The sequence below is a fragment of the Populus trichocarpa genome, chromosome 6 (assembly GCF_000002775.5).
Source record: "Populus trichocarpa isolate Nisqually-1 chromosome 6, P.trichocarpa_v4.1, whole genome shotgun sequence".
NCBI lineage: Eukaryota > Viridiplantae > Streptophyta > Magnoliopsida > Malpighiales > Salicaceae > Populus > Populus trichocarpa.
In genome coordinates this window covers 1,414,218-1,441,730 of record NC_037290.2, presented here as the reverse complement: position 1 = coordinate 1,441,730, position 27,513 = coordinate 1,414,218, and the positions used below count along the sequence as shown (strand labels likewise).

Below are 27,513 nucleotides of genomic sequence, written 5' to 3'. Positions count from 1 at the left end.
AATATCTCAAATCTAGAGACTTGAGAGGCTAAAATATAGTTGACCCAGAAAAAAAAAAAAAAAAAACCCATCCAAGCAATCAAAACAACTCTCTTTCAGTGCCTCTCCCATTAAAAAAAAAAAAAAAACCTAACCGGCAGGACACAAAACCAGACCAGCAACCAGACCATCTTCTCGGTTCACCCGAAATTCCGATGATCAGCTAGTCGAGGTAACAACCCAACAAGAATCTTCCCTCAAAACTTCACCACTAGATAGATCACCTGTGAAAACCCAGAGAACCAGTTGGGTCAAAACAATCGGTCCGACCAGAATTCACCATGGTTTTTTTCTGTTACAGAACAAAGTAAAGTTCTTTTCTTTCACTTGTATTTCTGTTTTATTGAATCATGTTTCTATGCCCAAAAGCAGTATAATTTAGTGCCATTTAGTATTTGTGATATTCTGGGTTCTAGTCTTATAATGTAATAACATGATCAAGGAATTGCTGACTTGCATGACTTTTGGGATAATAGTCTATGGCATAAATTTGAGATTTCTAACATTTTACTAGGAATATAAGACCTGGGTTGTCTTCATATGATGATTTTTTTAAGCTATTGACTTTAAAGTTTCAAACTTTTGTCTTCTGGGCTGTTATTTTTCTTTGCGAGGTATAATGTTAGCTAGTTTGATTCATCTATCATCGTATTTAATGATTAAGGGCGTGTCTTATTTATGTTCTGTTTTGTGTCAAATTGTAGGAATTGAGGTCCAGCTGACAGTTTTGTACAACTAGGAAAAGGCAACATTAATGTTGTTCAGGTTTGATCAGTTACTTTTGTTTCAGTTGAAGAAGAAAAGTTGATGGTAAAGCTGTTTAGTGATTTATAAAGGGTTAGTTTGGAAAATGGAGGAGTTTTTGGTACCATCACCAAAAGACCTGGCATGGAAACACTGTCAAATGTTTGAGGAAGGGGAAAAGACACGCATGAAATGTATATATTGTGGTGAAATATTTGAGGGTGGTGGGATTCATAGGTTTAAGGAGCATCTTGCCGGTCCCAAAGGTGGTGGGCCTATGTGCCAAAGTGTTCCACCTGATGTTCGGCTATTAATGCAACAAGATCTTGATGTGATTACCGCAAAGCAAAACAGCCAGCAACTGAAGATTCAGGAAGAAGAAAGTGATGTTAATTTGCCTCTTAGTGATGTAGGCATGTTTTCAAATCCCTTAAGTAATTTTGAATCAGCTCCGGGAATGCGAAGGAAAAAAGATGTGGGGTGGAAACATTGTGAAATGTTGAAAAACGAGAAACGGGTGCAGATAAAGTGTAATTATTGTGCCAAATTGTTTAAGGGTGGTGGCATTCATAGATTTAAGGAGCATCTTGCTGGTAGAAATAGTGGTGGGGTGCCTAGTTGTACACGAGTTCCATCCGATGTTCGGGACTTGATGGAACAACATTTAAGTCCAATTGTAGTGAGGCAAAGAAAGAAACGAAAGTCAAAACGAGAAAAATTAGACGATGTTGATTCACCTCCTGGTGGTGAAGATGTATACATATTTGCTGATTATAGTGATGACATGATCACCCCACTTCGAGCTGTTGCAGCCTGCAATTTAGTAGAAGTAAACTCAGATTTCTTACTGGATGGAGAAGGAACGAGTAATGGAAATTTGGGCACAAGAAAGAGCGCTATTGCTGTTGCAGCTTCAGATGATGCTGATGCTTTAATAGCAATGGGTTCAGAAACAGCAGATAATCCAATCCATGCGATATGGGGGCGGTTCTTGTATGATATAGGAGCTAGTTTAGATGCAATGGACTCAAATTTTTCCCAACCATTGATTGATACTGTTGCTTATGGGCGGCCAGGGATTGCTGCACCCTCACATCAAGATCTTCGTGGTCGGATATTGAAGAGTCTGGTCGAGGAAGTAAAAAGTGATATTAATCAATATAAGACAAGATGGGTGAAGACTGGCTGTTCTCTTTTGGTTGAAGAATGCAACTCAGAAAGTGGTGTAACTACACTAAATTTTTTGGTGTATTGCTCCAAAGGAACAGTATTTTTGAAATCTGTGGATGCATCAAATCTTATCCACTCAACAGATGGTCTGTATGAATTGCTTAAACTAATGGTGGAGGAAGTTGGAGCTGGAAACATTTTACAAGTAATTACTAATGGTGAAGAACATTATATTGCTGCTGGGAAAAAATTAATGGATACTTTCCCCTCCTTGTATTGGGCTCCCTGTGCAGCTCGTTGCATTGATCTGATACTGGAGGATATTGGAAAACTTGATTGGATAAATACAGTTCTTGAACAGGCTAAATCTGTCACGAGATTTGTCTACAATAACAGTGCAGTGTTGAACCTGATGAGGAAGTTTACTTCTGGTAGTGACATTGTGCAACAGGGTATAACACGCTCTGCTACCAACTTCACTGCATTGAAACGAATGGCTAATTTCAAACTTAATTTGCAAACCATGGTAACCTCACAGGAGTGGATGGACTGCCCTTATTCAAAGCAACCTGGAGGATTAGCAATGGTAGATATTATAACTAATCGGTCATTTTGGTCTTCATGCATCTTGATCATCCGTTTAACAAGTCCTCTCCTGCAAGTTTTGGTGATAGTTAGCAGTGAAAAGAGGGCTGCGATGGGATATGTTTTTTCAGGAATATATAGAGCCAAAGAAACCATTAAGAAAGAACTTGTGAAGAGAGAGGATTATATGGTCTACTGGAATATTATAGATCATAGGTGGGAACAACAATGGCAAACTCCTCTTCACGCTGCAGGTTTCTTCTTTAACCCCAAGTTCTTTTATAGCATTGAAGGAGATATGCACAATAAGATTTTGTCAAGGATGTTTGATTGCATCGAGAGATTGGTTCCTGATACTGAAGTCCAGGATAAGATTGTCAAAGAGTTAACCTTGTATAAAAATGCAGAAGGACACCTTGGGAAGAAGTTGGCAATCAGAGCTAGAGGAACTATGCTTCCTAGTAAGGATACTTTCATTATAGTTTGATTACTGTTGCTGTTTCCATCTAGTGTTCAGATTCTTTGCTTTCTTGCAAGAGCTTTCTAATAATATTAGTTCTGATAGTACGCCAATTGTTGTCATACACACGGCAAGTATGTGCATGCAACCATTTAAGAAACCTCTTATGAAAATATTGTCAACATAAGTTTCCTTTCATTGTCAAACTCATTTCATACTGTCAAATATCATAAAAAATTTAGGAATATCAACATAACTTCACTTGTGCCTGTTTGACATGTTTCTGATACTGTGTTCAACGTATTTGACATAAGACATTATGTAGGCGGTTATATTTATTCTTTGCAATCCTTGCTTGTACAAGAATTTCATCTTTCTGTCATGTAGTGGGCTGCATTTCTTTTTCATCGATATTACTTGGAACTGATTTCTAAATATACCATGGCATTTTAGCTGATTGGTGGTCTATGTATGGCGGATCTTGCCCAAATTTGGCACGTTTAGCTATTCGTATTCTCAGCCAAACCTGCAGTGCAATTGGGTGTAGCCATAATCATATTCCCTTTGAGAAGGTGCATCGCACAAGAAATTTCCTACAGCGTCAACGACTAACTGATCTTGTCTTTGTTCAGTACAACCTGCGTCTTAGACAAATGTAAGTAAAACCAATGACTGTTTATTTTAGTTATTTGAAAATCAGAGAGGAAATAAATTTTGTTCTTTTGCTTACTGATTTTCTTGCAGGGTTGATGGAAACAAAAAGCAGATTCCTGAGGACCCCATATCATTTGATGATGTCAGTCTTGTTGAAGACTGGATCACACAGAATGAGCTTTGCCTTGAAGACTCTGGGAGTTCAGATTGGATGTCACTAGTTCCACGTTCTGTTAATACAATGCCACTGGCACCATCAACTGATGAAAGTGAAGACGTCGCTTCTGGTAATTGCCTTGCTATGCTCAAGAATGTCTCAAGTCAGCTCCTTTTCTTAATCAAACTAAACGCATTGGTCTGTATGCAGGGTTTGATGATTTTGAGATCTTTAATGGATCTTAGGATGTTTAAAATGAGAAATGGAGATGATGAAGTAAACCATGGAGAGTTCATATTGATGGCTGGTTATGTTTTCCACCATATGCTCACAGTGGAGAAAGGTATTGTAATGTTTGAAGCAATGAATAGGAACTAGTTTGGGGCTGTGACTCCTATCAAGTATGACACTAATGTTGTGCAATTTGGACCTTCCTAAATATGGCATAGTTGAATACTTTAAGCGCTGCATCTTTTTGGAGTCCAGTAAAATTTTCTGGTTTGTGCTTCATCTGCAGAGCGCTGAACAAAATCCGCACATGGAGTAACACCATGGCTTCCTTTTCATGGGAATCTTTTGATCATTTTGCTTTCATGGCTTTGAGTTGACTCACCTTAAACCCTTTTGACATCAAGAATAATTACGTTTCTGGAGATCACAAAGAGATGTTATCGCTGGTTTTATGACTGAATTTAAATTATGATACAAGCAATCATTGCAAAGACAACAACTAAGCCTCAATCCCAAAATAGTTGAGTCAGCTAGATGGATCCTCTTGTGCCATTACGTGTGATCATGCACCGAATCTGCCTCAATATCAACAGATCTTAAATACTTGAAGCTACTAAATTTGTTAATCTGGCAATCATAATGGCGCCGAGAGCTTTGGGGCCTTCAGGATGCATCTCCATGAAATGTTGAGTGGCAGTACTTGTGTTTGAATTCTTTCAATCAGACATTGATGGTACAGCAATGGTAATGTGTTGAATTCAGCTCTTGTTCGGTCGCCAAAGAACTTGATTACAATATTCAATCTACCTTTATAAAGCAGGATGTAGTGGTCACTAGATGCCTGATCTCCATGTTTCTTGTTCATCACATGCTCAGTTTTTTCCAGTTTTTTTATAACCCACTTGGGAATTTAATCAAACATCCAGAAAGAGTGATGGCGTTATCACTTGGGGTTTGGCTTGAAAAAAAGCCCTAGGTTGCCGGGTCAAGCTGTGTTCACCCTAATAGGTCTATTATTTTTATCAAAAATATTTGTTTCAATTTTTCTGCAAAAATTCTTTAATGTTGAATTAGCCGAGTTTGGATTGATTTAGCCAAGTTAACCTAATCAGGAGGTTTGGATGAGTCAATGTTAAAACTAGTTCATCTTGAAACCTAATCTCCAGATCATAAGATTTTCAAGGCAACCTACCAAGCTAGGCTAGACCGGGTTTAAGAATAAACGAATCAAAGCACTTACATCCAATCAATAAACTAATAAATGCAAACTTGAATATTACATGAATTGAACGTTTCTTCTGTCACATGGATTGAGGCAAGGGATAATAAAGAAAACAAATTCCTGACCACTGCTCAAAAACCTAATCTAGAAAGCATACTAATACAGCTTCCAACCTCTTATGTATAAACTGGAACGGAACAAGGAATTTTTTTTAAAGAAAAAGGGCAAAAAAACCTGAAGCATTGAGCAGGACCAAAATCCAAAATGCCAAAACTAATAACGCTTCCCAAGAATTACACCAATGATGATAGATACCAAGGCCACTCCCAAGATGAATTTAAAGTTCATGGCAGGCGAAACATCGGCAGTTTGAGTATGTGTTTCAGAAGAGGATGAGGCTTGCGCAGATGCAGCTTCTAACTTTTTCTTGCTCTTTCTTTTTGTGGGAGTAGAAATGGCGGCGCTGATATCTCTGGATTTGATCTCTACTCCTTTCTGTTCAGCTGGACTGCTTCCATCACCCTGCTATATATCTCCGTGTAAACAACTGTTCGATTTTTACATTTAAATGACTAGTATAATAACATGTCCACTGACCATTTATTTCCAACTTCACCTCCTCATGGCTTATTTTTTCCAGTTTAGACAATGAAAATTCCATGAATAGGGGGAGATATAAACTGACCTTTTCCAATAATTTAGCATCAGCCTCTTGCAGTTTCTGCTCAAGTTCCTTCACTTGGTTCTCTAGATGTGACACTTCTTTGTTCTTGGCTTCAAGGTCTGCAAAGGATTTCTTCAGAGCTGCTTCTTTTTCCAGCTTTTGAGAATTTGCTTCTTTCTGTTTGGTTGAACATTAGAAAGAAGTGTCAGTAAAGTTTTTTACAAGTTCCTTGCATAGAAACAATGGGAGGCCTACACCAAGCTACAGTCAGAGATGTTGTTCAGTATTCATTAATAAACTTAATGGAACATCAGAACCCTATTTTTGAACTCGTGCTTGATTCTTGAAAAAATACCTGTTCTTTTAGTTCAACTGCAGCAGTCGTCAATTGTTTTTCAAGTTCCTCGAGAGAAGTTTGCAATGCTGACTTCTCAGCAACCTCAGCCTTGAGACTTTCAATCTCAGATTTCATGGCATCTTCATTGGCCTTCTGTCCCTTCAGTTCTTCCTCGAGCTGAATGATCACTGACTGAAGTTCCTTCTTTTCATGTTGATATGTTTCATTGAGCAGGTTGCTCTCTTCCAAAACTGAAGATATCTGTGATTTGAAAGTTTATCAGGTTAGGCGACTATGGACAAAAGAATTGCCAAATCATTATTTACCACGAAAAGGAAAAACACAAATGATGCTACAAACCTGAGACTGTAATTTCTGCCCTTCATCAGTAAGCTGCTGCCGCAAATCCTCAAAGGCCTTCTTTGAAATGTGAAGCTGCTCAATAGTTCCATCCTTCTCAGAAAGGATTGTAGATAGTTTTGCTTCTAAATCTCTGAGTTTGGACTCATATGAGGCTAGCTCCTGAGTGAGCTTCAAATTATCCTCAGCTAGCACACCACTCTCTTTTTCAAAGTGACCTGACTTTGTTTTAAGTTCCTCTAAAACAGTTTCCAGATGTGTTACTTTCAGGAGAGTCTCTTCCAGCTCGCCTTTTCGAGATTCAGAAATTGTGGATGCTTCATGAGCCTGTTCTTCATACAGTTTTACTTGCCCCTCAAGTGCTTTTAGCTTCTCATTCAAATCTCTCGTTTCTACATCCTTCAGAGTGAGGCTCTGAATGGCCTCTTGTAATTGTGTTTCAGCGTGCATCATTCGCGACTCAGTTGCAGAATGAAGTTCTATGGCTCTTGAGTGCTTGTCTGTTAGTTCTGTGATAGTGCTTGCGTGAGAAGCAAGTTGTTGAGATGTGGCTTCCTTCTCAGAAACGGCAGAATTTAGCAATTCCTGAAGTTCATCAATCTTGCTTTTCAGTTGATTGTTCGTCTCAACTAAGAGTTCATTCTCTGAGAAGGAGTTGGAAAACTTGGTTTCTGCTTCCACTATCTGACTTTTGAGTTCTTCATTGGAGGTTTCCAAAGCTACCATTTTTAACAAGCACAAGTCCAATTCTTCCTTCAAAAGTGCAGACCTTCCAGTTACTTCAGTTATCTGCTCCTTGTATTCCTTTACTTGGTCTTCAAGGGTATTCAGTTTCTCAAACAGGGATTTTGCTTCAGAATCCCTGTTAGTGAAATTTGTTAATGCTTCTTGAAGTTTGATTTCTGAATCCCTTGTTAGGGCTTCGTGTAATGACTCAAGCTCTGACTTTCTAGAAGTGGCTTCCTCTAATAATTTCTCTTGTTGCTCAAGTTGCTCCTCTGCAGATTTGAGCTTCACCATTATATCACTTTCTTTCAATCCAGCAGCCTTTAGATCATTTTCAATGCTTTCCAACTTCTCTTGCATCACGATCAATTCATTACGCAACACTCCCACAAGATTCTCAGCTTCACTCAGCTTCTCATTGGAACTGCTTGATGCCTCTTCCAGCCTTTTCTTTTCATCAGTGACCAAATTCAGTAATTCTGTTAGCTCTGTCTCCTTCTCCCCAGCCATCTGCAGCGAAACTTCAAGGCTTGATGACTTTGCTTGGTAAGCCTCAATTTCAGATGCTAGTTCAGATATCTTATCTAAGTATTTACGGGAATCTGCTTCTGCATCCACACATTTCTTTTCAAATGCACTGTTCTGCTCTTCAAGTTCCTTGATTCGGTACTTTTCTGCTTCAAGCAACAGCACAAACTCACTTGCCTTTTTTCCAGCATCCTCTAATCTGGAATGAGATGTCTGGAACAAATCTTCAAGTTCAAGGCTGCGCTGATAGTGCATTTTTGCTCGGTCCTCATGCCCAGCACATTTTTCTTTTGCAATTTTCAACTCCTCCTCAAGTTCTGAATTCCGAGATGATGATTGATTCAGGGAAGATTCAAGGTGGCTTATCTTTTCCTGGTATTCCTCCATCTGGGCACTCAACTGATTCTTTTCCCCCTCTACCTCTTTCAGTGTAGTACTGAGTTCAGATATTTTCTCTGAGAATTCTCTCACCTGTCTCTCAGCATCACTGCTTTTTAGTTCGACCAAATTTAACTGTTGCTCAAGTTCCACATTCTTCTTCTCTGCTGCAACGAACCGTATCTCAAGCTCTCTCAGTTGTGATTTTGCCTCTTCTGCTGCTTCATTTGAAGCTCGGATTAAATCCTCAAGCTCCAGGTTCTTTTGAGAGGCAGTTGCTGCAGCAGCTCCAGATTCACTGTGGAGATCTTCCAGAAACTTCAACTTCTGTTCTAGCTCTGCACTGTTTGACAAAGCTTGGGACAAAAGAGAATCTGCTTTACAGAAATTCTCATCTGAAGTTTTCAACTTTTCCTCAAGCTCACCGCACAACTCTTTCATCTGTGCTGCATTACTTGTGAGATCCGCCATGGCTGCTTCTAGAGCTTCTTTTTCTTTCAGTACTTTAGCCAATTCTTCCTGTACAGTTGCGACCTGTGCTTCATGGGTTTTAAGCCCAGCCTCAACTGATTCCCTTGTGTTGATTTCTTCCTGCAACCTCAGCTTCATGCCTTCCATCTCCGAAACCTTTGCTTGAAGATCTTCTTTAGTTGCAGTGAGCAAATTCTCAAGAGCCAAGAAATCTTCCTTCACCTGAGATTCTGAAGCTTTCTTGAGGTCCAATTCCTGGGTCAGTTCGCCGATGAGAGCCTCTTTTGAAGAAAGTCTTTGCTCTATGTCCAGCTGCTGTGATTTTGAAGCAGCCAACTCTTCATTAGCTGCTGAAAGTTCTGCTGTCGTGCTCTTAAGTGCCCCTTCAACTTTCAGATTCCCTGCAACCTTCTCGTACAGGCCCTTGACTTCCTCCTGAAGAGTAGCCATCTGATTTTCCATTTCTTTTGCACTCAGTTTTGCCGCCTCAAGCAGCCTTTCAAACTCCAAGGCCCTCTGCGTCTCGGATTCAGCATGCAAACCACTTTCTTTGTGCAGCTCCTCAAACTTCTTTGCCTCACCAGAAGATACTTCCAGCTCATGCTCCAACTCTTGCATCTTCTTTCTTGAATTCTCGAGTTCAAGGGTGATACCATCAAATGATTCCTTAACCTCAACCAATTCCTTATGCTTGGTTTCTTTTGCTTGTAAAGCTTCTTGCAAAGTGTGGAGCTGTGCACTAAATTTCTCCTCAGCTTCAATTATCTGCTCTTGCAATTTCTTGTGACTGATTTCAAGCTCTCCATACTTCTTTCCACTTTCATCCAACTTCTCATTGGCCAGCAAGACATCATCCTTCAGCAGTGTATTCTCGGATTCAGAATGCTTTAATGCTGCGGATACTCTTTCCAATTCGAGCTCAAGTTCCTTCAGCTTCTCTTGGGCCTCTAGCAATTCTCTGGTCGAACCGCTTAAACTTCTTTCCACGACAGATGGCTTATCAGCCTCCCCAGCAGATTTCACCTCAGCGGTATGAGAACCACCATCCTTCACATCAAGTGATTCCTTCTCCACTTTGATGAATTCTCCATCAGTTTCATCCTCTTCCTTCCTCCCTTCCTTTTCTACATGCGTCAAGTCTCCATTTGTAAGCTGTAATAACATCACCAGAATCAAAACTGAGCTGACAAAGAAGGGTTTTTTTCCAAAAAAGAGAGAAAAAATCCACAGCAACTCGGCATTTCAGCAAGTTTCTGCAATGCAGGCTAATGTCACTTTCATCAAGTTTATTCAGGCATTAAAATTACCTTAATAAGATCAGCAACATCAGGATCACCCTTCACAACTGGAACTTCTGAACTGACTTGTGTCTCTCCTTCCATATCAAACTAACTTCACTTTCCTAGATTTCTCCTCCTGAAATTGTAACAAATTGGCAGTTAACACAACATTTTCTTTCATGATTTACATAGCAAAGCCTCAAAACTCAAAAGACATTGAACAAAGCAACATGATGTCTTTCGTTACTTTATCTACTGCATTGCCAGCATGTAGATCAGAAATCGATAATGCTGACTGGCTCAGGTGTTACAGTGCTATAGTTTCACATGTTTCTCGTAATCAACAAGTGTCTCACAATGATATTGTAGCAGCCGGCTCGTGAACACTTAAATTACTATGATTTTGGTGAGAAATTATAATATTTCCTTAAAAAACAGAGTTTATACTACTATTATCTATGTAATCAGTTTATGAAAAAATAAAAATTATAAAATGCCAAGTCAATTAGCCGAGGTGGAATTAGTTGGACGCAAATATAGTTATAAGCCTCGACTCAAGATCAGGTACTAGATCAACTTATAAATAGGTGGATCATCTTAACTTCCTTTTTTTTTTATCATTAAACCAGGCCGGAGCTAAATTTGAGGTTAAAAAATCATCAAGCAGGGTTTCATATAGATGTGCACAAGTGAATTACATGATCACCGTGTCTTCGATTTGGACTTTGAAGTGTGTGCCGACAAAACTACCTGACGTGGAAGCCTAAATAGGACATGGTACACGTCAAATCATGTCATCATAGGCATAGCCAAACAAATTATTCAACGGGGAAATGCATTTCTTAGAACATAAAATTCCAAGATGCTACATTTTACCAGGCTGTATGCTTTGCTCTCCACATGCCCTCTTGGAAGGGCAGCCGGCCTGGTAGATACCCGTCCCAACCCATATTCTACCCGTTTCCCGGCCCCAAAGATCTTGTCATTTATTTCTATACACGTTATCAAATTTCTAGATTTTACTACACATAAAGTCTAAACATCTATAGTTGAAAAAACATATTTCGAGATCAAAACATGACACCAAAAAAGTAGCAATTAATGGAATTGGTGGGTTCAGAAATCCTGGCGCCATTTATGTAACATATCACAACAACATGGGAACCTGGTAATAATTTGTATCCCATGATGTTTATCCAAAATACATCATAAAATAACCATAAAATTAAAAAAAATACTATACTGGTACTAAGATAAAGAGCTTACTATTGTTCTTATATGTATTCAAATACAATTTACTAGGACTATATAAGATCCCAAATCACCTAACCTATTATTATGACATCCCATCATGTGAAAATGTGAAAAAGTCATGTGGGGCCTCATTAACTTTCTGGGACCTAAGAATTTCACTCAAGGGCCATCAAATCCTCCTTTTCCATGATTGACCATGGAAACATGACCGTCCAATTGGAAAGCAGATGAGATGAGATTGATCAACCAAAACATATACATGAATTGAATTATGAAGGTGGTTGAATTGATTAGTTTTTAAATTTATTTTTTAAAAATTATTATTTTGAATTTTATAAATTTTATAATTATTGAAGATTTATATAATTAATAATTTTAGAACCTGGTAAATTAGTGAAGGTGCACGCAACGCAAGCTAATTCGAATATTTATATTATTAATAATAATAAAAAAAAAAAAACTATGTATTGAAGCAAAAAAATAGAAAAATGAGAGTGTACATATCGAGACCAAAAAGGATGCATAGTGGGTGGGATCCTATCAAAGTTGGCATTCCATCTGTATCTCATCTCTCTTTTGCTTATTTTTGTTTTATTTCCCAATTTTAAAGTTAAAATTGTGTGACAGCTCAATTTAAACCTTTTATATCAACAAATAGCTACACACAGGCACACCCTTAAATATGAACATTAATCAAGGACGGTGACCCCTACCCAAGTTTCTATAATCCCTCTCTGCTGTAAATCATACGCCCAATAATGGCTGACAAATACGAAATTAGAAATATGTAACCAATTATATTGTATCTTTTAAGAAAAATAATATGTAATGTGTGAATTAAAAAAAAAAACAGTTTTTCTTTTAAAACATATATAGCCAGCAAAATTTGGTCTAATGCAAATTTATTGAACCGGTTTAGCTCAAGACTCAAGTTACAGATCGAGTGATTAACACGGGTTAATTATAAAAGAAATTTTTTATTTTAAAAAATATTAAAAAAATGCATATTTTATTTTTTTATATAAAAAATCAAATCAAGTTTTATAAGAATTAAAAGTTAACTTGCTAGATAAGTTTCAATATGATTTTTTTTAAATTCAACCCAAATTATGGTCAGGTTGACTCGACAGGATAGGTGGTTTGAATAGTAATGCTTTAGTGTTATAAATTGTAACATAGTTAATTAATTTTTTATGTAATAATAAAAATTGAAGATACTAGTGTGAAATAACAATTTTAAAGGACAAAAATTATACTATTCTATTTTTTTTTAACAAAAACAGACAGCATGCATCAATTGAAGAGAAAATTTATGACATTTTTAAAAAAATTAATGGAGAAATTCCTGAGATTCAATTTTCTTTTAACCTAAAATATTTAATTTTTTCTTTTTTCTTTTCCAAATTATTGTTGGAGACTGTTTGGTGAAATGATATTTTTTAAAAAATTAATTTTTTTATTTAAAAAAATATTATTTTAATAATTTTCAAGTAAAATTTAAAATATAATGCTAAAACCTTTTAAACAACCTCTGACAATCATTGACACGTCCACTGTTAGCTGGAGTGGAAAAAACAAAAACGTTTGGCTACAAAACGATCTAAAACAAATTCCATGCGTTATTAAAGATTGATCACTGAAAGATACTACAAAAAAGAAAATAAAATCAGATTTATTTTGACAAAAAAAAATTGACAAACAACCACCGTGTTCATTGATTTTTAAATTATGAATAAAATTTTATTTTTACTAACCAGAAAGGAAAATAATAAAAGGTCAATGATCAGACCTAAAATAGAGGTTTTTGTAAAAAAGAACAAAAAATAAAGCAAAGCGATCAAAGCTTTCTGCTTTTATTTCCTTTCCTTTTTCAAGCAACATTTCCAGCAAGCAAGGTATTAATTAACCTTTCTATGCCCATCCATTTCAGATTTGAACATGAAAAAATTATGAACAGAGTGATGATCAAATTCTAAAAAAATAAAAAGCACAGCCCAAGATCGCAAACAAACTGAACACTGAACCATCATCATCAACAACATCACATAAATATTGATCACTGCAAGAAAAACACACTTCACTGATGATCTCTTGATCAGAAAGACTGAAACTTTGAGCAAGAAACAGAGCTAAAGAAAACACAGACAAAAGATAGTTTACCTGAGAGAAAAATCGAAGTTGGATTACTTCCTTTATCTTAAAAAAATGGGATTTTCCTCTTTTACAAGAAAAACGAAAAATTTATAGAGAGTTACGGTCGTAGTGGTGGAGGAGAAGAGAAATTTGAGAGAGGAAAGGTTTTTTTCTTTGTATTTTTTTATAGTGTGTGAGAGAAAAGAAAGAGAGAATCTTATACAAAGGAGGGAGGGAGGGAGGGAGGGAGGGAGGGAGGGAGAGGTGGGGTCCACCTAGGAGTGATTGGTGGGGTCAGTCCAATAGGACAATGGTTGGGTCGGAACGCTGCCGGTTTGGTTCCATCTTAGGTTTTTGCCCCTAGATCTCTTTTTACTTACCATATATAAATTGTCTAAAACATTGATAAGAATGTTTTATGAGCTCTTATTTGATTTGAAGAAAAAGAATTAAAAAATGAATAATTAGTTACAAATTCATATAAGAGTTTCAATTAGTTTGCTGATTTAGATTAAGAAATTAAAATAAATAATACTTTATTGATAATTTTAATCGTCATTTTCGTGTATTATATTAATGTCATAAGATAAATTCATATTTCTGTATTTATTATCCGCATGAGATGATATTAGTATTTTGAGATAATCCTGATCATTAACTTATGTTATTAATTTGGTTGTATCTATTGGTTTCATTCGAATTAAATTATGTTTACTATTTTGAGGTCATATTAAAAACAGGATCGACAAGAAACCTGATCAAAATCAGAAAAATTAAGATAATGGTCTTTTGAAAATGTGGTTATGGTTGTTTTTTAAAGTATTTTTCACTCAGAAAAGTATCAAAATTTATTTTTTAAAAATTATTTTTATATCGGCGCATCAAAATGATTTAAAAACATCAAAAAAATATTAATTCGAAGCGAAAAAAATAAAAAAATTTAAATTTTTTCAAAAATATTTTCAAAATACAAAAATAAACAAGTCGTAAAACCTAGCTTGTTAGATAAGTGGGTTTGGGTATTCACTTGTTTTTTTAAGGAAAAAAAAAACTATAATTTGCAGGAATTGAACTTGAAACCTTTAGCTAATAGAATTGTATGTTTACCACTTTCATCATTTCTTTTTTAAACTTTCATATAATGCAACGAACATTTATATTTTTATTATATTATAAACGACTCAATAGTAATTAATGACTTGATAATTTAATAGCTTAATCGATTCATTAGTTTAATAATATAGATATAAACTCACATTTGGTATTTTTTTTGTTTTTACTCGGTATTCTCACACCCTTAAAAGGGGTGAGACTAGTCTTGTTCGAGATTTATAGTTGCCCTCTCCAATAAATACATTTTCTAGGGATTGAACTTGATATAATAATATTTTAATCGCTAGATCAACATTTCATTGATATACTCAGATGAATCTGGTATGTAAGTAAAAAAATCAATAAATCAAAAGATTTTTCATAATTATTGTTTACAGTACAACAAAAAAAAAATTAAATAAATCATGTTAATCAGGCTCCATTTTCTGATTGCCTACAGTCCAATCTGGGTGAATTGTTTCTGACAACATAAATTTCATCTCATAGGAGGAAAACAAAAACAAATTATATATAAATATTTATATTTGAAACCGATTATTTAAATAACAAAGATTAATTATCTAATTTGTTTTTTTTTCTATCATATATCTAATCATAATTAGCTAAATTTAAACCAAAACGATTTTATGCTTAGCCTTTTTCTTCTTCTTTTTCCCAGATATGTAAATTAGATTTAACAGCAATGATCATCATCATCTAGTAAGTTTGACCATCAAATTACTTGTTATTTGACCCATATATTTTATAACTGTGCTGTATAGAAAAAAAAAACCAAGAAAAATAATGCCTCTATTGTATATTAAAATTTTATTTTTATTTTTGATATTAGTATATTAAAACCATTAAAAACATAAATCTAATATATTTTTAGATAAAAAAATAAATTAAAACACAAAAATAAACACATGGTTAAAAGCATTGATACCCATTTTTTAATTTCCTTATTATACCGGCCTCGGGTGGGGTGGGTCAATTTAATCAACTAAACAAGTTAATTCATGGTCAGAATCTATGTAAAATCTAATTTGAATTTTTTTAAAATTCACTTAATTTTTTACTTGAATCTTGAATTGGATCATGAATTTAAATGAGTTTTATAATTAATTTTTATTATTATAGGCTGCAATTAAAGAATTTTTTTCAATCAAAATTTTGAGTATTGGAACTAATTAACTCAATCTCTAATTTTTATTTTTAAAAGAAGATGAATCTATTCATATAAGATCATTAAATTCATCATAATTCTGCTTTCCAATATTTGATCTCAATTTTTATCATTGAAAAGTAATACATAACACATGTATTGTGCAATATATAATTTAATTTCGTGGGGTTATGAGTCAATTTTTTTTTTAAAGTCTTTTTTTCTTCTTGTTGTTATTGTTTTTATTTCCCTTAGTAAGGAGCAACTCGATAGTTTTGGCATTGCGAAATTATATACAATAAGTGGAAAAAAATGTAAGACATTTTTAAAGTTTATAACACAGAAGGTGCCATTGGTCACTGAACAACAAAGAAAAATGTGTGGCTTTTTGGTCTCAAAATGGCGGCCCTTGTCGACCGACCAGACCGCCCTTCTACGTGTGCTGCATAGGCGACGACTGTCTTTTCTTCGGCCGAGCGTGACATTTGCTCCTTTTTTTGTTTTTTTGTTTGTTTTACTGTAGTGGATTTTTCAAAATTAGTTTGCATATTAATTATTTTAAAAATATATTATCTGATATATTTTTTAAAAAATAATAATTTTTTCTATTTTATGATATGTTGTATCTAAAAGAATTTAATAAATCTTTTTATGTGTTGATTTCAAAGTATGAATCTAAAAAATCAAGAAAAAATGTATTTTATTTAACTAGTAAATCAACTATTCTAGATTCTTTTTATCATTGTTTTAAAGTTTGTATTTGTGTGGTGAGTAAACCCAAACTCGGATCTGTATCTATTCGAGTAGAAAAAAATAAAAAGTAAAACTAATTTAAATTATTCAATCAAAGACCTAGGTTAACCCAATAACTCGGGCCTGATATGGTCAAAACCTGAACTAGTCAAAAAAAAATTGTTAATTTTTTTTATTAAAATAATATTATTTATTTTAATTATTTTTTTAAAAAATATTTTTTAGTTAATCCTTCCCATCTATAACTTGAATCTTAACCAAAATCCACCCTTCATTGAATTTGCTTTTTATACCTTTTTTTATATATATCAATGGACTAGTAGGTGGATAGTACACAAAAGTTTTGTGCATTTGCTTCTCCATCATTCCATAACTCCTAATTAACATTTGATACTAGACACTTTGATTGCTGGTAGAAAATCTAAATCAATAATGTACTGATGATATCTTTAAAAAATCATACAGTTTGAAGAAAAGATTTATATTTTGGATAACTAGTTAATATTATAAAAATTTGATTCATTCTCCGTTTGAGATGATTGGTTTTTGATATCTGTAAAAAAAAAAATTTAATGAATTTAGAAACTCTTCAATGATTAGGTCAGTGATTTTTTAAGAGAAAATGCAGTAATCTTACAAAGATATACTATGTAAATAAATATACAGTAGATAGTGAAGATTCTGAACCCCCAACAGTTGAAGGATTCATGATCTATTTATAGTTTACGAGTCTTTTTATAGAAAAAAAAGACTAAAACGTAATATTAACCGGATGATACTAAAAAGTGAAAATATCACTGATATATATATTAATATTAATGAGAAATATCCTTATCATATGTATTAAATAGAAAAAATATTTCTGACATGGAAAATAACTTGTTTAATTTTATGGTTCTATAGGTTTGTTTGATTAATTCCTTACCTTTTATTTATTTATTGTACTATAGCCCTCAGTTTTGCAAGTTTGATCAGTTTCTTAACTTGCATGAGTCCTCGTCGTCTATATTGGTATGTGTATGGTTGACCCTTTTATGGTAGGAGGGAGGCCTTGAAACAAATGAAAGAAATGGTCACAAACATGAATTGAGAAATTCTATGGCTCAAATCTTTAGTATTTTTTTATTTATTACTTGTGTCTATTCTTTAGGCAGAAAACCGTCACCCATTTCTTTCCACAATATCTTTAATTAGTTGATAATTTCATGTCTATATATATATATTTGAATATTTATTATTTAAGTATTATTTATTATTCAATGTAAAATAAATAATAATATTTATTTATTTATTTGAGATATGCACATAAATTCTACGATGGAATTATAAATATCATATATGTGTGTGTGTGTTGTGTTATGTTATGTTAGTATTAGAGGATGTATATAGTATATTGAATTAAAAAAAACTTGAACATATCTATCTATATAATATAAATAAATATATCTCAATTTAGATTTGGGTTAGATTTTGAATCGGGTTTACAATACCTGTATTATATTTATTACTCACTAGATAAAACAATTATCCTAAAAAACTCATCCATTTAGGTTGGGTGTGATCAATATCCATAAAATTTAGAATAAATTTTTATTCTAGAAAACAAGTCATGCATGTGCACTCTATTCAATTTTTTATTTTTAAGTTTTGAATCTTAGAATATAATATGAAAACTATACAAAATGCACCAAGCACCAAGACAAGCCTATCCATCTTTTTCTATCATTTAATTGGAGGTCAATATATATGCCAATATATGCTAATAATTCTAGTTAGAAATAGCTAAACAAGTGAAAGGCCGTCCGTTCAACAAGAAATTAACAAATCAAAGGATACGTTAATATTTTTTATTAACATTTTTGTGCAAGAAGGGCTGATCAATACTCCATCCACTTGCTGTATTGATTTATTATGCTGAATTTTCCGATTCATTTTAGCAACTGGTCAATCTTGAAACTTTACTTGGTCTTATACCGTTGACTTCTACAAAGTCTAGAATACAAGAAAGATATGTTATCGTTGTATTTAAAAATACAGGGAAAAAACCGAGCTAAATTAAAAAAAATCGAGTCAAATCAGTTTGAACTGGTTTTTATTCTAGAAAACCGCTGGTTTCGATTTTTTTTTAAAATTAATTTGATTTTTTTTTATAAAAACTAAACCGAACTTAAAAAATTCATCCTTCAGTTCACTGATGTACCTGAAACAACCAGTCGAAAAGTCGTGGAGGTTAAAAAAAAAACTCAGAGACACCCCAATCTACAGAATGAAATAAAATATACATAATATAATGATAGAAACATCACAAAGGGATAATTAGCAGAGATGACTTAAAATTTTGGAAGGGAAAGAGACAAAAAGATGTTTCCAAGAAGTAGTTGTCTCTATTATTGCGATTTACGTACGGTGCTTTTCAATCAAAGTGTATTTTTTATTTAAAAATATTAATTTAATTTTTTTAAAAATTTTAAAAAATACAACCTAACCACGCTTGACTAGTAGTTTTTAGACTTAAAAATTCAAAGCGCAACACCTAACTGTTTTTTTTTTTTTTAAAAAAAAAAAAATGAGTCATTTTCATAGCTAAAATTTTTTCAAATCCGAGCACCAAAATGGGATGAAGTTGTTGTATATACTTGTTTGTCACCTTTTCTTTCTCCCGAGAGAGTGATTTATCAGTGGCCCAAGATCTACTCTGCTATAGCTTTTGGTGGGCTCCACTGCCACCCCAATTTGGATGTACAAGACAGCAATTTGAACGAGTGCCTTGAAGAAAATAAAATATACAAAAGTAAAGTCTTTTTTTTTTTTTTTGCTGTATCATAATAAATAAATAAATACTTAATAATATTGACTATATCATAAAAAATAATTGAAAAATAAATTTTTAATATTTTAATTTATTTTTTCAAGTTTATTAAAGAATATAGACTAAATTTAACAGAAGTAAAAGTTAAAGAATAATTAAATTAAAAAAAAGTCAATTTCATAATTATTTCAAATAAAATAAATAATAATTAAAAAAAATAAAGACTAAATATACTAGATAAAAAAAGTTGAAAGATGATAAAATTAAAAAAAATTGTAATTTCATGAATTATTTCAAATAAAATAAATAGCAATTAAAATAATAAGAATCAAAATTGGTATAAGAATCAAATTATATTAGATTTTAAGAGACAAGATTGAAAAAAATAAATAAATAAATGGATCAAAACAATATATAGCAATAAAAAAACTGAGAATCAATGAAATTTGATATAATTAATAATAATAAATAACAATATATTTTTAAAACATTTAATTGCAATTTCTACATACTGTGTTATGCTTAAAAAAAAATTACTTTCTTACAAACTAAGCTAATTGCTATAAGTATTTTCAATTGACTAGTAAACAATATGAAAAGGTTTAGAAGGAAACAAATGTGTCTGGTATTAAAAGTGTTAGATAAATAGAAATTTGTTATCATCTATGGCTAGCTTTCTTAGCGACGAAGAGAATATTATTATATAAAAAAATTATTTATCCAAATACACTATTAATATATATATATATATATATATATATTAAAACATAATCTAAATGGTGTGGGGGGAATCACTGTTCCCCCACACACATTTCACTGTGGATTACAACAGTAATTCACAGTGATTCTTTCTCCTTTTTTTTTGTAACTTTTCCTTTTTTTTCGTTTTTTTAATTTTTTTTTTAATTTTTTTTTCAAATTTTTTTTTTTCAACTTTCCTATTTTTTTTTATTTTTTTTTTCAAAATTATTTTTGTTGATTTTACTTTTTAAATATTGACCTGGTTAAAATTTTTACTTTGTAATTTTTTCTTGAAAATACTGTGGATTGCTTTGATGTTTTTCCACATAGTTTTTCTATTTTATTTATTTATTTTTCAAAATTATATTTTTTATTTTTTTTAATATGGAGCTGATTGAAAATTTAGTTTTGTAATTTTTTTTTAAAACATTGTTTATTGCTACAATGTTTCTCCGCATGGTTTTTCTTAATGATTTTCTCCGAAATTATCTTTTTTTATTTTATTTTTTAATATTGAGCTGGTTAAAAATTACAGTTACAATATGTGAGGAAAACACTTTAACTTTTCTCGAAAATTATTGCTGGTTGCTACAGTGTTTTTTCCCACATGGTTTTTTTTCTGTTTTCATTATGTTTTTCCCTAAAATTATCTTTGTCAATTTTATTTTTTAAATATTAAGCTGGTTAAGAATTGTAATTACAAGTAAATACAAGTTTTTCCTCAAAAAACACTATGGATTGATATAGTTTTTCCTCACATTGTTTTTTTCCAGTTTCTTTTGTGTTTTTTTTTTTATAATATTTTTTTCCAAAATCATTTTCATCGATTTTATTTTTTTAAATATTGAGTTGGTTAAAATTTAACTTTGTAATAAAGCTTAATCATATGGGGAACGTATTGTAGCTTTGCTCATAAAACATCGTGGATTACTACAGTGTTTCTCCGCATAGTTTTTTGCTGTTATAATTTTTTTCAAATTATCTTTTTCAATTTTATTTTTTTAATATTGAGTTGTTTGTGAATTACAATTACAAGTCATTACAAATAAGGCTAAATCATGTGGGGAAGCACTGTAGCTTTCATCACAAAACACTGTGAATTGCTATAGTGTTTCCAACATGATTTTTTTCGTCTTTTTAGTGTTGGTTTTGTTATTTTTTTTGTTAAATTATCTCTGTTGATTTTTTTTAATATTGAGTCGATTAAGAATTTAGCTTTATTTTTTTTTAAAACACTGTAAATTGTTGCAATGTTTTCTCATGTGATTTTTTTATAATTTTTTCCAAAATTATATTTGTCAATTTTTTTTTTAATATTGAGTTGGTTAATAATTATAATTACAATAAAACTAAATCATATGAGGAAAGCGTTGTAGTTTTTCTCACAAAACACTGTGGATTGCTATAATATTTCTCTAAATAGTTTTTTAGTTTATTTTATTGGGAAAAACGCTATAGTTTTCCTCACAAAACATTGTCAATTGCTGCAACATTTTTTCTCATGGGTTTTTTTCCTTCCAAAATTATCTTTATTGATTTTTTTTAATATTAAGTTGGTAGAGAATTTAGCTTTGTTTTTTTTTTTTTGCTTTTTAGTAACTGAAAAGCTAAATCATGTGGCGAAAGCACTGTATCTTTCCTCACAAAACATTGTAGATTGCTACAAATTATTTTGTTCAGTCTCTAAGTTTTTAATCACCAACACAACTTTTTTTCCTTCATGAAATATTTGCTCCATCATACCTTTAATTTTTATTACTTATCTAGCGTTGGTTCACAATTATAACACCATCAAGTGCATTTGTTTTATAAGCCCGCGGCAGCGCGCGGGCAAGTCATCTCGTATATATATAGAGGATGTGAGATTTTTATTACAGTGCCAAACATAGTTTATTATAAATTGTAACAATAAAATTACTATTTTACTCTTGGTGGAAAAAAAAACCTTAATAACATGGTAATTTGATCTTTTTTATAGGTTTATTGGTCATTAAAAGATAATTCAAAAGTATGTTAATCTTTTCCAAATTTTATGCATAGTAAAATAACGCATGTACTTTCAAGGTAAAAAAAAGCAAGAACCATCGACTGTGTTATTTGATTTATGAAAAAACTTTAAACAGTAAAATCTCTAAAGTAAAAAAAAATTAGACCAAGGTTTTTTTGGGTTTTTCGCTTCTTAGAATACGTTAAAAATATGATTTTATCCTTAAAAAAGATTTAAAAAAAACATGGATCTAGAGGTACTTTTTGTCCTTTCACACTTTTTTATATATATATATACTTATTTTGTGCCAGTATGTGGCCTTCTTGTATTTTTAAGTTGGAAAAATAACTTTTTATTTATGGTGTTTCTTATCTAATAACATGGACAACGTGTTTGAAAAATTAATGTGATTCAACATTTTTTTATGATTTTATACATATAAGCTTTATTTTATAAAAAAAGTATTTATTTTGAAATAATATTTATAATATGTTCAACCTTACATAATATTTTTTTTTATTCAATTAGTTTCATATGTGTTTCTATTTCAATAATCTTGTATTTATTTTAATAAATAAATTTAGTAGGCACAAATGTATAAATGTCTCATTTTACGAGATAAAATATCTTGATCTACATTTATCTTTTAATTTTTGCAGTTTCTCTTTCAGTCATTCTTAATGATTTTTTTTGTTTATTTACATAGTTGATTACTGACTTATTTAATTAGATGCTTGTATAGTTTTTTTTTTATTTACACTTTGAATTTTTTTTATGTAAAAGAATATATCGAAATAGCCTATATATTCAAATTTTTTTAAAAAAAATTTATTACCCGTGACGAACCGAATGTAAAATAGCCAAGATTCATATAAAAAGTGTATACTTAAAATTATTTTCTTAAAAAAATTAATCTTAGTTGACGTTCCTAAATTGAACTAGAATATCTTTGACCATCAAATCTATAAAGAAAGAAAAGGTGGGAAAAAAAGTGGCAAGGTTGGGCTGGGTGTTGGCAGACCCAGAACTAGATGGTTCTGAACTGTCTGAATTATTGGCCCATTTAACCTTGACCAATCAGTTCATCTCATGGTCACGGCTTGAAAACATTATCTTCATAGATAGATGTTGACACCCCTTATCTGTTTAATTACTGTTAAAGAGTCAAGAACACCTCCCTTCTTGTATTAAAAAAAACAGGACGAGGAAAAATGGATGCAGGGATGCAAGTAGCGCTTCCCATACTAGGAGTTGTAGCTGCTGCTGCTGCTACTTTCTATGTTGTAAGCTTTTCTGAGCTTCGAGAGGTATCTATGATCTCTTAACATCTTATCTCTTTTCTCTTCATAGATAGATGTTGTGTTCGTTTTTGTTAATGTTTTGTTTTGTTTTTGAACATGTAAGAAATCATTTAGAGACCTGGAAGAGTCTGAGGATGGAGGGTTTGAGTCATCTCTAAGCTCAAGAAAAAGGAGAGCAAGAAGAAAGGCTGAGAAAGAAGCCAAGAAGTGAAAGGACAAAGAAAGTCTACATATGAATGATCTTCTGCTCACTTGCTTCTTGTTAAACATTCTCATGGAAGTTGAGACTTGGTTTTCATATATATATTTCTTGTGGTAATTAGATCAGAAACTTGGTTTTGAATAGTTGTTGTAATTGAAATACCATCATAATCTTAGAACAAATCCGACACTTTCAATATCTTAGCTCCTATTTTATCTTCTTAATATGTTCAATTAAAACAATTATACGGGGGTATTGATTTTCACAATCAAGATGTTAATCATGTGTTCCATAACATGTTACATAGTATTTTTAAAAATATTTTTTATTTAAAAAAATATTATTTTTTTTATATTCTTGATATCAATATATTAAAATTATTTAAAAATACTAAAAAAATATTAATTTAAAGTTTTATTTCAAAGCAAATACACTTTTAAAAAATATTAAAAAATAAAAACCATCGCATTTCTGAACAATAAATAAATAAATCAAATGAGATTTTAGAATAATTTTATATTATTTTTTAAGTATATAAAAAGTCTTTAAATTTAAAATTTGTGCCAGCTTATTACTGTGTTTTACTTAATTATTTGAGAATTTAAACAGTGAGTTTTAAAATGATTTTATATTATTTCCTGGTAAAAAACTAAAATCACCACCAAGTCAAAAGGGCAATCAGACCATTTTTTTACCACTGCTAGGCCTACCCTTGGAGTTGGTAAAAAAGAAACCATGGCACAATCAAAATTTTCAAAGACAATCTCTGAGCCTTTGCCCTAAGAAAAGTATGCAAGAAGCAATTGCTAAAGACGAGAAAAAAATATTTCTGTTCAACTAGGGCTTGCGAGTTTGCTAGAAGCGAAAAGACCCTAGTTGAGTACTGGCATAAATTTATTTGGAGATCTATTCATATTCCCAAGCATAGTTTCATCACTTGGGTTAGCAATCTTCAACAGATTGTTTGCCATAGTAAGGCAAATCTACATGGGAAGAAGTATAAATGCTGCCTGTCTTTTATGTGGAAAGCTAGTGAGGTCAGAGATTACCAGATAATTGTTCCCATGCTATACCTAGCTTTGTGGCAGGTTAAGCTCCTACTGGGTTTTGATGAAACGAAATAGACAGTCATTCATCAAAAACATTCTAAGCCATGCATGTCCATGTTGGGAACAAAAACCTCTCCAATCTCCATTACCGTTAGTTTTAGCTTTAGGGCTTATCTGAAATATGCACGTAGACATCCGGTACAATTGGAACGATATAGAGAAAATCAGCGTGGCCCTATATATGCAAGGATGACAGGCACAAACCTGAAATTGTTATGTTTACTGTTTCTCATAAATGATCTTTTCTCTTCCATCCTATCTATTGTTAAGGTAGTATTTGGTTAGGTTCAAGATAGGAAGAAGCATCTATCGAGAGGATAAAAACATGTTTAGTCGGAGGGACGAAGATGATTTCTAAAGCAATTTTAAAGTGAATTTATGTTATTTCAAGACAAAAATGACAGGAAATATATCTTTTTTATCTCAACTATCTCTATTTTTTCTTTCAAACGCTACCTCAAGAACTTGAACCATAAGAGAGTTGTCCTGGTCCTAGTCTATATATCACCAGAAGAAAGCTTACCTTTGTACGTACCAGCCTCCTTCTCTAATCCATGGGTGCTCATTTATAGCTTTTTTTCCCCTTTGGTAGATCACTCGTCGCATACTTGTACAGTACATTTGATAGAAACATTACTCAATTGGTGGTTCATTTTCTTACTCTCAAGGTGAAACTAAATTTGATCAAATGGGATGCTGACAGTGGTGGATACACTCAGACATTTATATAAACCATGCATTAGTAGGAGACAATTATCCATGGAAGCTGAAATGTCAGCGTCTACTCAGACAATACCCAACTTGTTGAGAATGACACGCGAACCGATTGTACGGAGCTTCGATTCAAAAACAAAACAAATATTTCACCATATATACCGAGCATATGTCAACTCAGTAATCTATTTTTTTCCGAACAGTTTTCAGTTTTTTTTTAATAATTAAAAATATCATTTTGGATTTATTTGTAACTTAAGATTACGGATATGTAGAATTTATAAGTATGATTAAAATTAATGTGGTTTAAAAGCATAAAAGATATCAAATAGCCTCGATGTTATGGATGAGATTGCTGTCCAATATTATTTCGCAAAGGTTTTATAATAATGTATAAAAAATAAAAAGAAATGTTATATCGCTATAAGAAGCTAGCATAGTAAATCAACTTCTTAATCATTCTTATTGACTAAAGCTGCCAACTTGCTAGCTTTTCTTTACCCACCATTGGAATGGTGTCTTCGCTTAATCTTTTGATTTGAGAACTGAACAAAAACAATGAAGATTTGGCAAAGTTTATGATTGAAAGATAGTTCATGAACTCAACTCATCAAGGCGCCGATCATGGAAAAAGGAAAAAAACTTCAATATAGGAATAAGAAAATCCTATAAAAAATTAATAATGGAAAAAACAAGCCACTCATGCTAATTAACATATGCATATACCTTGCATCCGATCAGCTTCAGAAATTGGACACGAGATACTATGAATTATGATCTTTTACTCTCTTTTTTTTATTTTTTATTTATCTTGGAGATTAGTTAATATAGTTTCTGATCATATTCATATAGAAAGATGCATGGATTCAAGGGAATTTCCAAAGGTTCTGGTCTCCAGTGCTGTCATAGGCTGTAGCATCATCACCTGCAATGTCCAAGCGGGGAGGGCTAAGAAGCATCGCTTCTGCCATGTTCACAAGAACATTAGGCATATCAAACATCAAATCCTCGTCAACAAACTGATCATTGACCATTGGCCTAATTTCCTGTTCCATTTGATTAGTATCCCCCATACTTCGAATCCCTAAAGCATCCTTTGCAGCACCTATAGCAGCAGCCGCAGAAGCTGCGGCCGCCTGAATATCACGTGGTGACGTGGAAGCAGGAACAGGCAGAGAAGCAGCTGAGTTTGGGAAATTAAGCTCTGCATCCTGGCCTTTAAGTGCAAGCGCTGCCACATCATACGCAACAGCAGCCATTTCAGGGTTAGGAAATGTGCCTAACCAGATTCTGTTAGGCTTCTTAGGCTCTCTAATCTCAGACACCCATTTTCCACTACTCCTACGCCGAACTCCACGGAAAACATGATGGTGGCCTGAAACTTTAGGTGCAATAGCCCCAGCAGCAGCAGCAGCAGCAGAAGCAGTTCTGCTACTTCCACTGCTACTGCTACTGTCAGCACTTGAGGTGTTGCTTTGTTGATAATATTGCATGGTTTTTCAATAAGATAATAGGTAAGGAATGACGCCGGAAAGATGGCTTCAAGTGTTCCATGAGAGAAGCCATTTATGGAGGATGCGATTCCAGATAGAATCTTAATTGAGTTTGGATTTTTAAGTGCAAACCAGTTGTTGATGAACTGCTGTCCGTGAAGGGTTGGGGTGTATGCCAGTGTTTTTGTTGGATATCTTGGTTGGATTGCGGTTTCCGCAGCAAAACTGCATGACTAGCTTGTTTAACGTCAAGAATAGTGATGTTTTTGGACACCTTACATCACTTCTTAGGGTTTGATTTCCTTATCTGTAATATATATGGTGGGAAACAGTGGGTGAGTTGTAGTGCTGCCTGTTTCATTAAAAAGTACTTGACAAATATTTGTGCAGACAATTTAGCAGTAGTAAATTTGTGGGACTACTCATGTACTACTGCTGCCTTTTTGTTAATATTTTAGGGCAGAAAAATAAATCATCAGTAGATGACAGCTTTATGGTCTGAGGATTACTTATGATATCTTAAACAGTGCTCTTAATGCTCTTGCCTTTTTGTGTTGAGCAAGACATCTCTTTTTACCATGTAGAGTTTCTAATGGGGTATTTTTGCTTAAACACCTCATTTTATCTATTCATCGTGACATGTCTAAACTGTATTATTTCGTCAATTCTGTATTATTTTGCTGCTAATTTTTCTTTTTAAAAAATCTTTCTAATGTATCAACTGAGCATAACCCAGGTACCATGAATTGATCTA

At 32.7% G+C, this 27,513-nt stretch overlaps 4 protein-coding genes across 7 annotated transcripts; 2 read left to right on the top strand and 2 right to left on the bottom strand.

Annotated features, from left to right (window-relative positions):
* Positions 1 to 50: 50 nt before the first annotated feature.
* LOC18099776 (uncharacterized) lies at positions 51 to 4,403 on the top strand. Of its 2 annotated transcripts, none has more exons than XM_006380870.3 (5): positions 51 to 346; positions 744 to 2,999; positions 3,452 to 3,653; positions 3,743 to 3,939; positions 4,020 to 4,403. In XM_006380870.3, exons 2-5 carry the CDS (start codon positions 890 to 892, stop codon positions 4,052 to 4,054), a joined length of 2,544 nt encoding a protein of 847 aa, XP_006380932.1. In that variant the 5' UTR covers positions 51 to 346; positions 744 to 889; the 3' UTR covers positions 4,055 to 4,403. The 2 variants fall into 2 exon arrangements, with proteins under 2 accessions (XP_006380932.1, XP_024459608.1); XM_024603840.2 differs by lacking the exon at positions 51 to 346 and adding an exon at positions 404 to 653.
* Positions 4,404 to 5,276: 873 nt separating this feature from the next.
* Positions 5,277 to 13,582, bottom strand: LOC7479604 (uncharacterized). 3 transcript variants are annotated; one of them, XM_024603838.2, is made up of 6 exons: positions 13,421 to 13,582; positions 10,034 to 10,142; positions 6,624 to 9,878; positions 6,282 to 6,524; positions 5,948 to 6,103; positions 5,277 to 5,787 (listed from the first exon to the last, which is right to left on the bottom strand). In XM_024603838.2, the coding sequence occupies exons 2-6, from the start codon at positions 10,106 to 10,108 to the stop codon at positions 5,536 to 5,538; spliced, it is 3,981 nt and encodes a 1,326-aa protein (XP_024459606.1). In that variant the 5' UTR covers positions 10,109 to 10,142; positions 13,421 to 13,582; the 3' UTR covers positions 5,277 to 5,535. The 3 variants fall into 3 exon arrangements, with proteins under 3 accessions (XP_024459606.1, XP_024459607.1, XP_052309820.1); XM_024603839.2 differs by having other exon boundaries at positions 5,277 to 5,784; XM_052453860.1 differs by having other exon boundaries at positions 10,034 to 10,139.
* A 9,494-nt stretch (positions 13,583 to 23,076) lies between these two features.
* Positions 23,077 to 23,641, top strand: LOC7495638 (uncharacterized). The gene is made up of 2 exons (XM_002308785.3): positions 23,077 to 23,247; positions 23,345 to 23,641. The coding sequence occupies exons 1-2, from the start codon at positions 23,152 to 23,154 to the stop codon at positions 23,450 to 23,452; spliced, it is 204 nt and encodes a 67-aa protein (XP_002308821.3). The 5' UTR covers positions 23,077 to 23,151; the 3' UTR covers positions 23,453 to 23,641.
* A 2,171-nt stretch (positions 23,642 to 25,812) lies between these two features.
* LOC7495637 (ethylene-responsive transcription factor ERF024) lies at positions 25,813 to 26,904 on the bottom strand. Its single transcript, XM_002307878.3, has one exon. The coding sequence runs from the start codon at positions 26,757 to 26,759 to the stop codon at positions 26,133 to 26,135; it is 627 nt and encodes a 208-aa protein (XP_002307914.1). The 5' UTR covers positions 26,760 to 26,904; the 3' UTR covers positions 25,813 to 26,132.
* Positions 26,905 to 27,513: the final 609 nt, after the last annotated feature.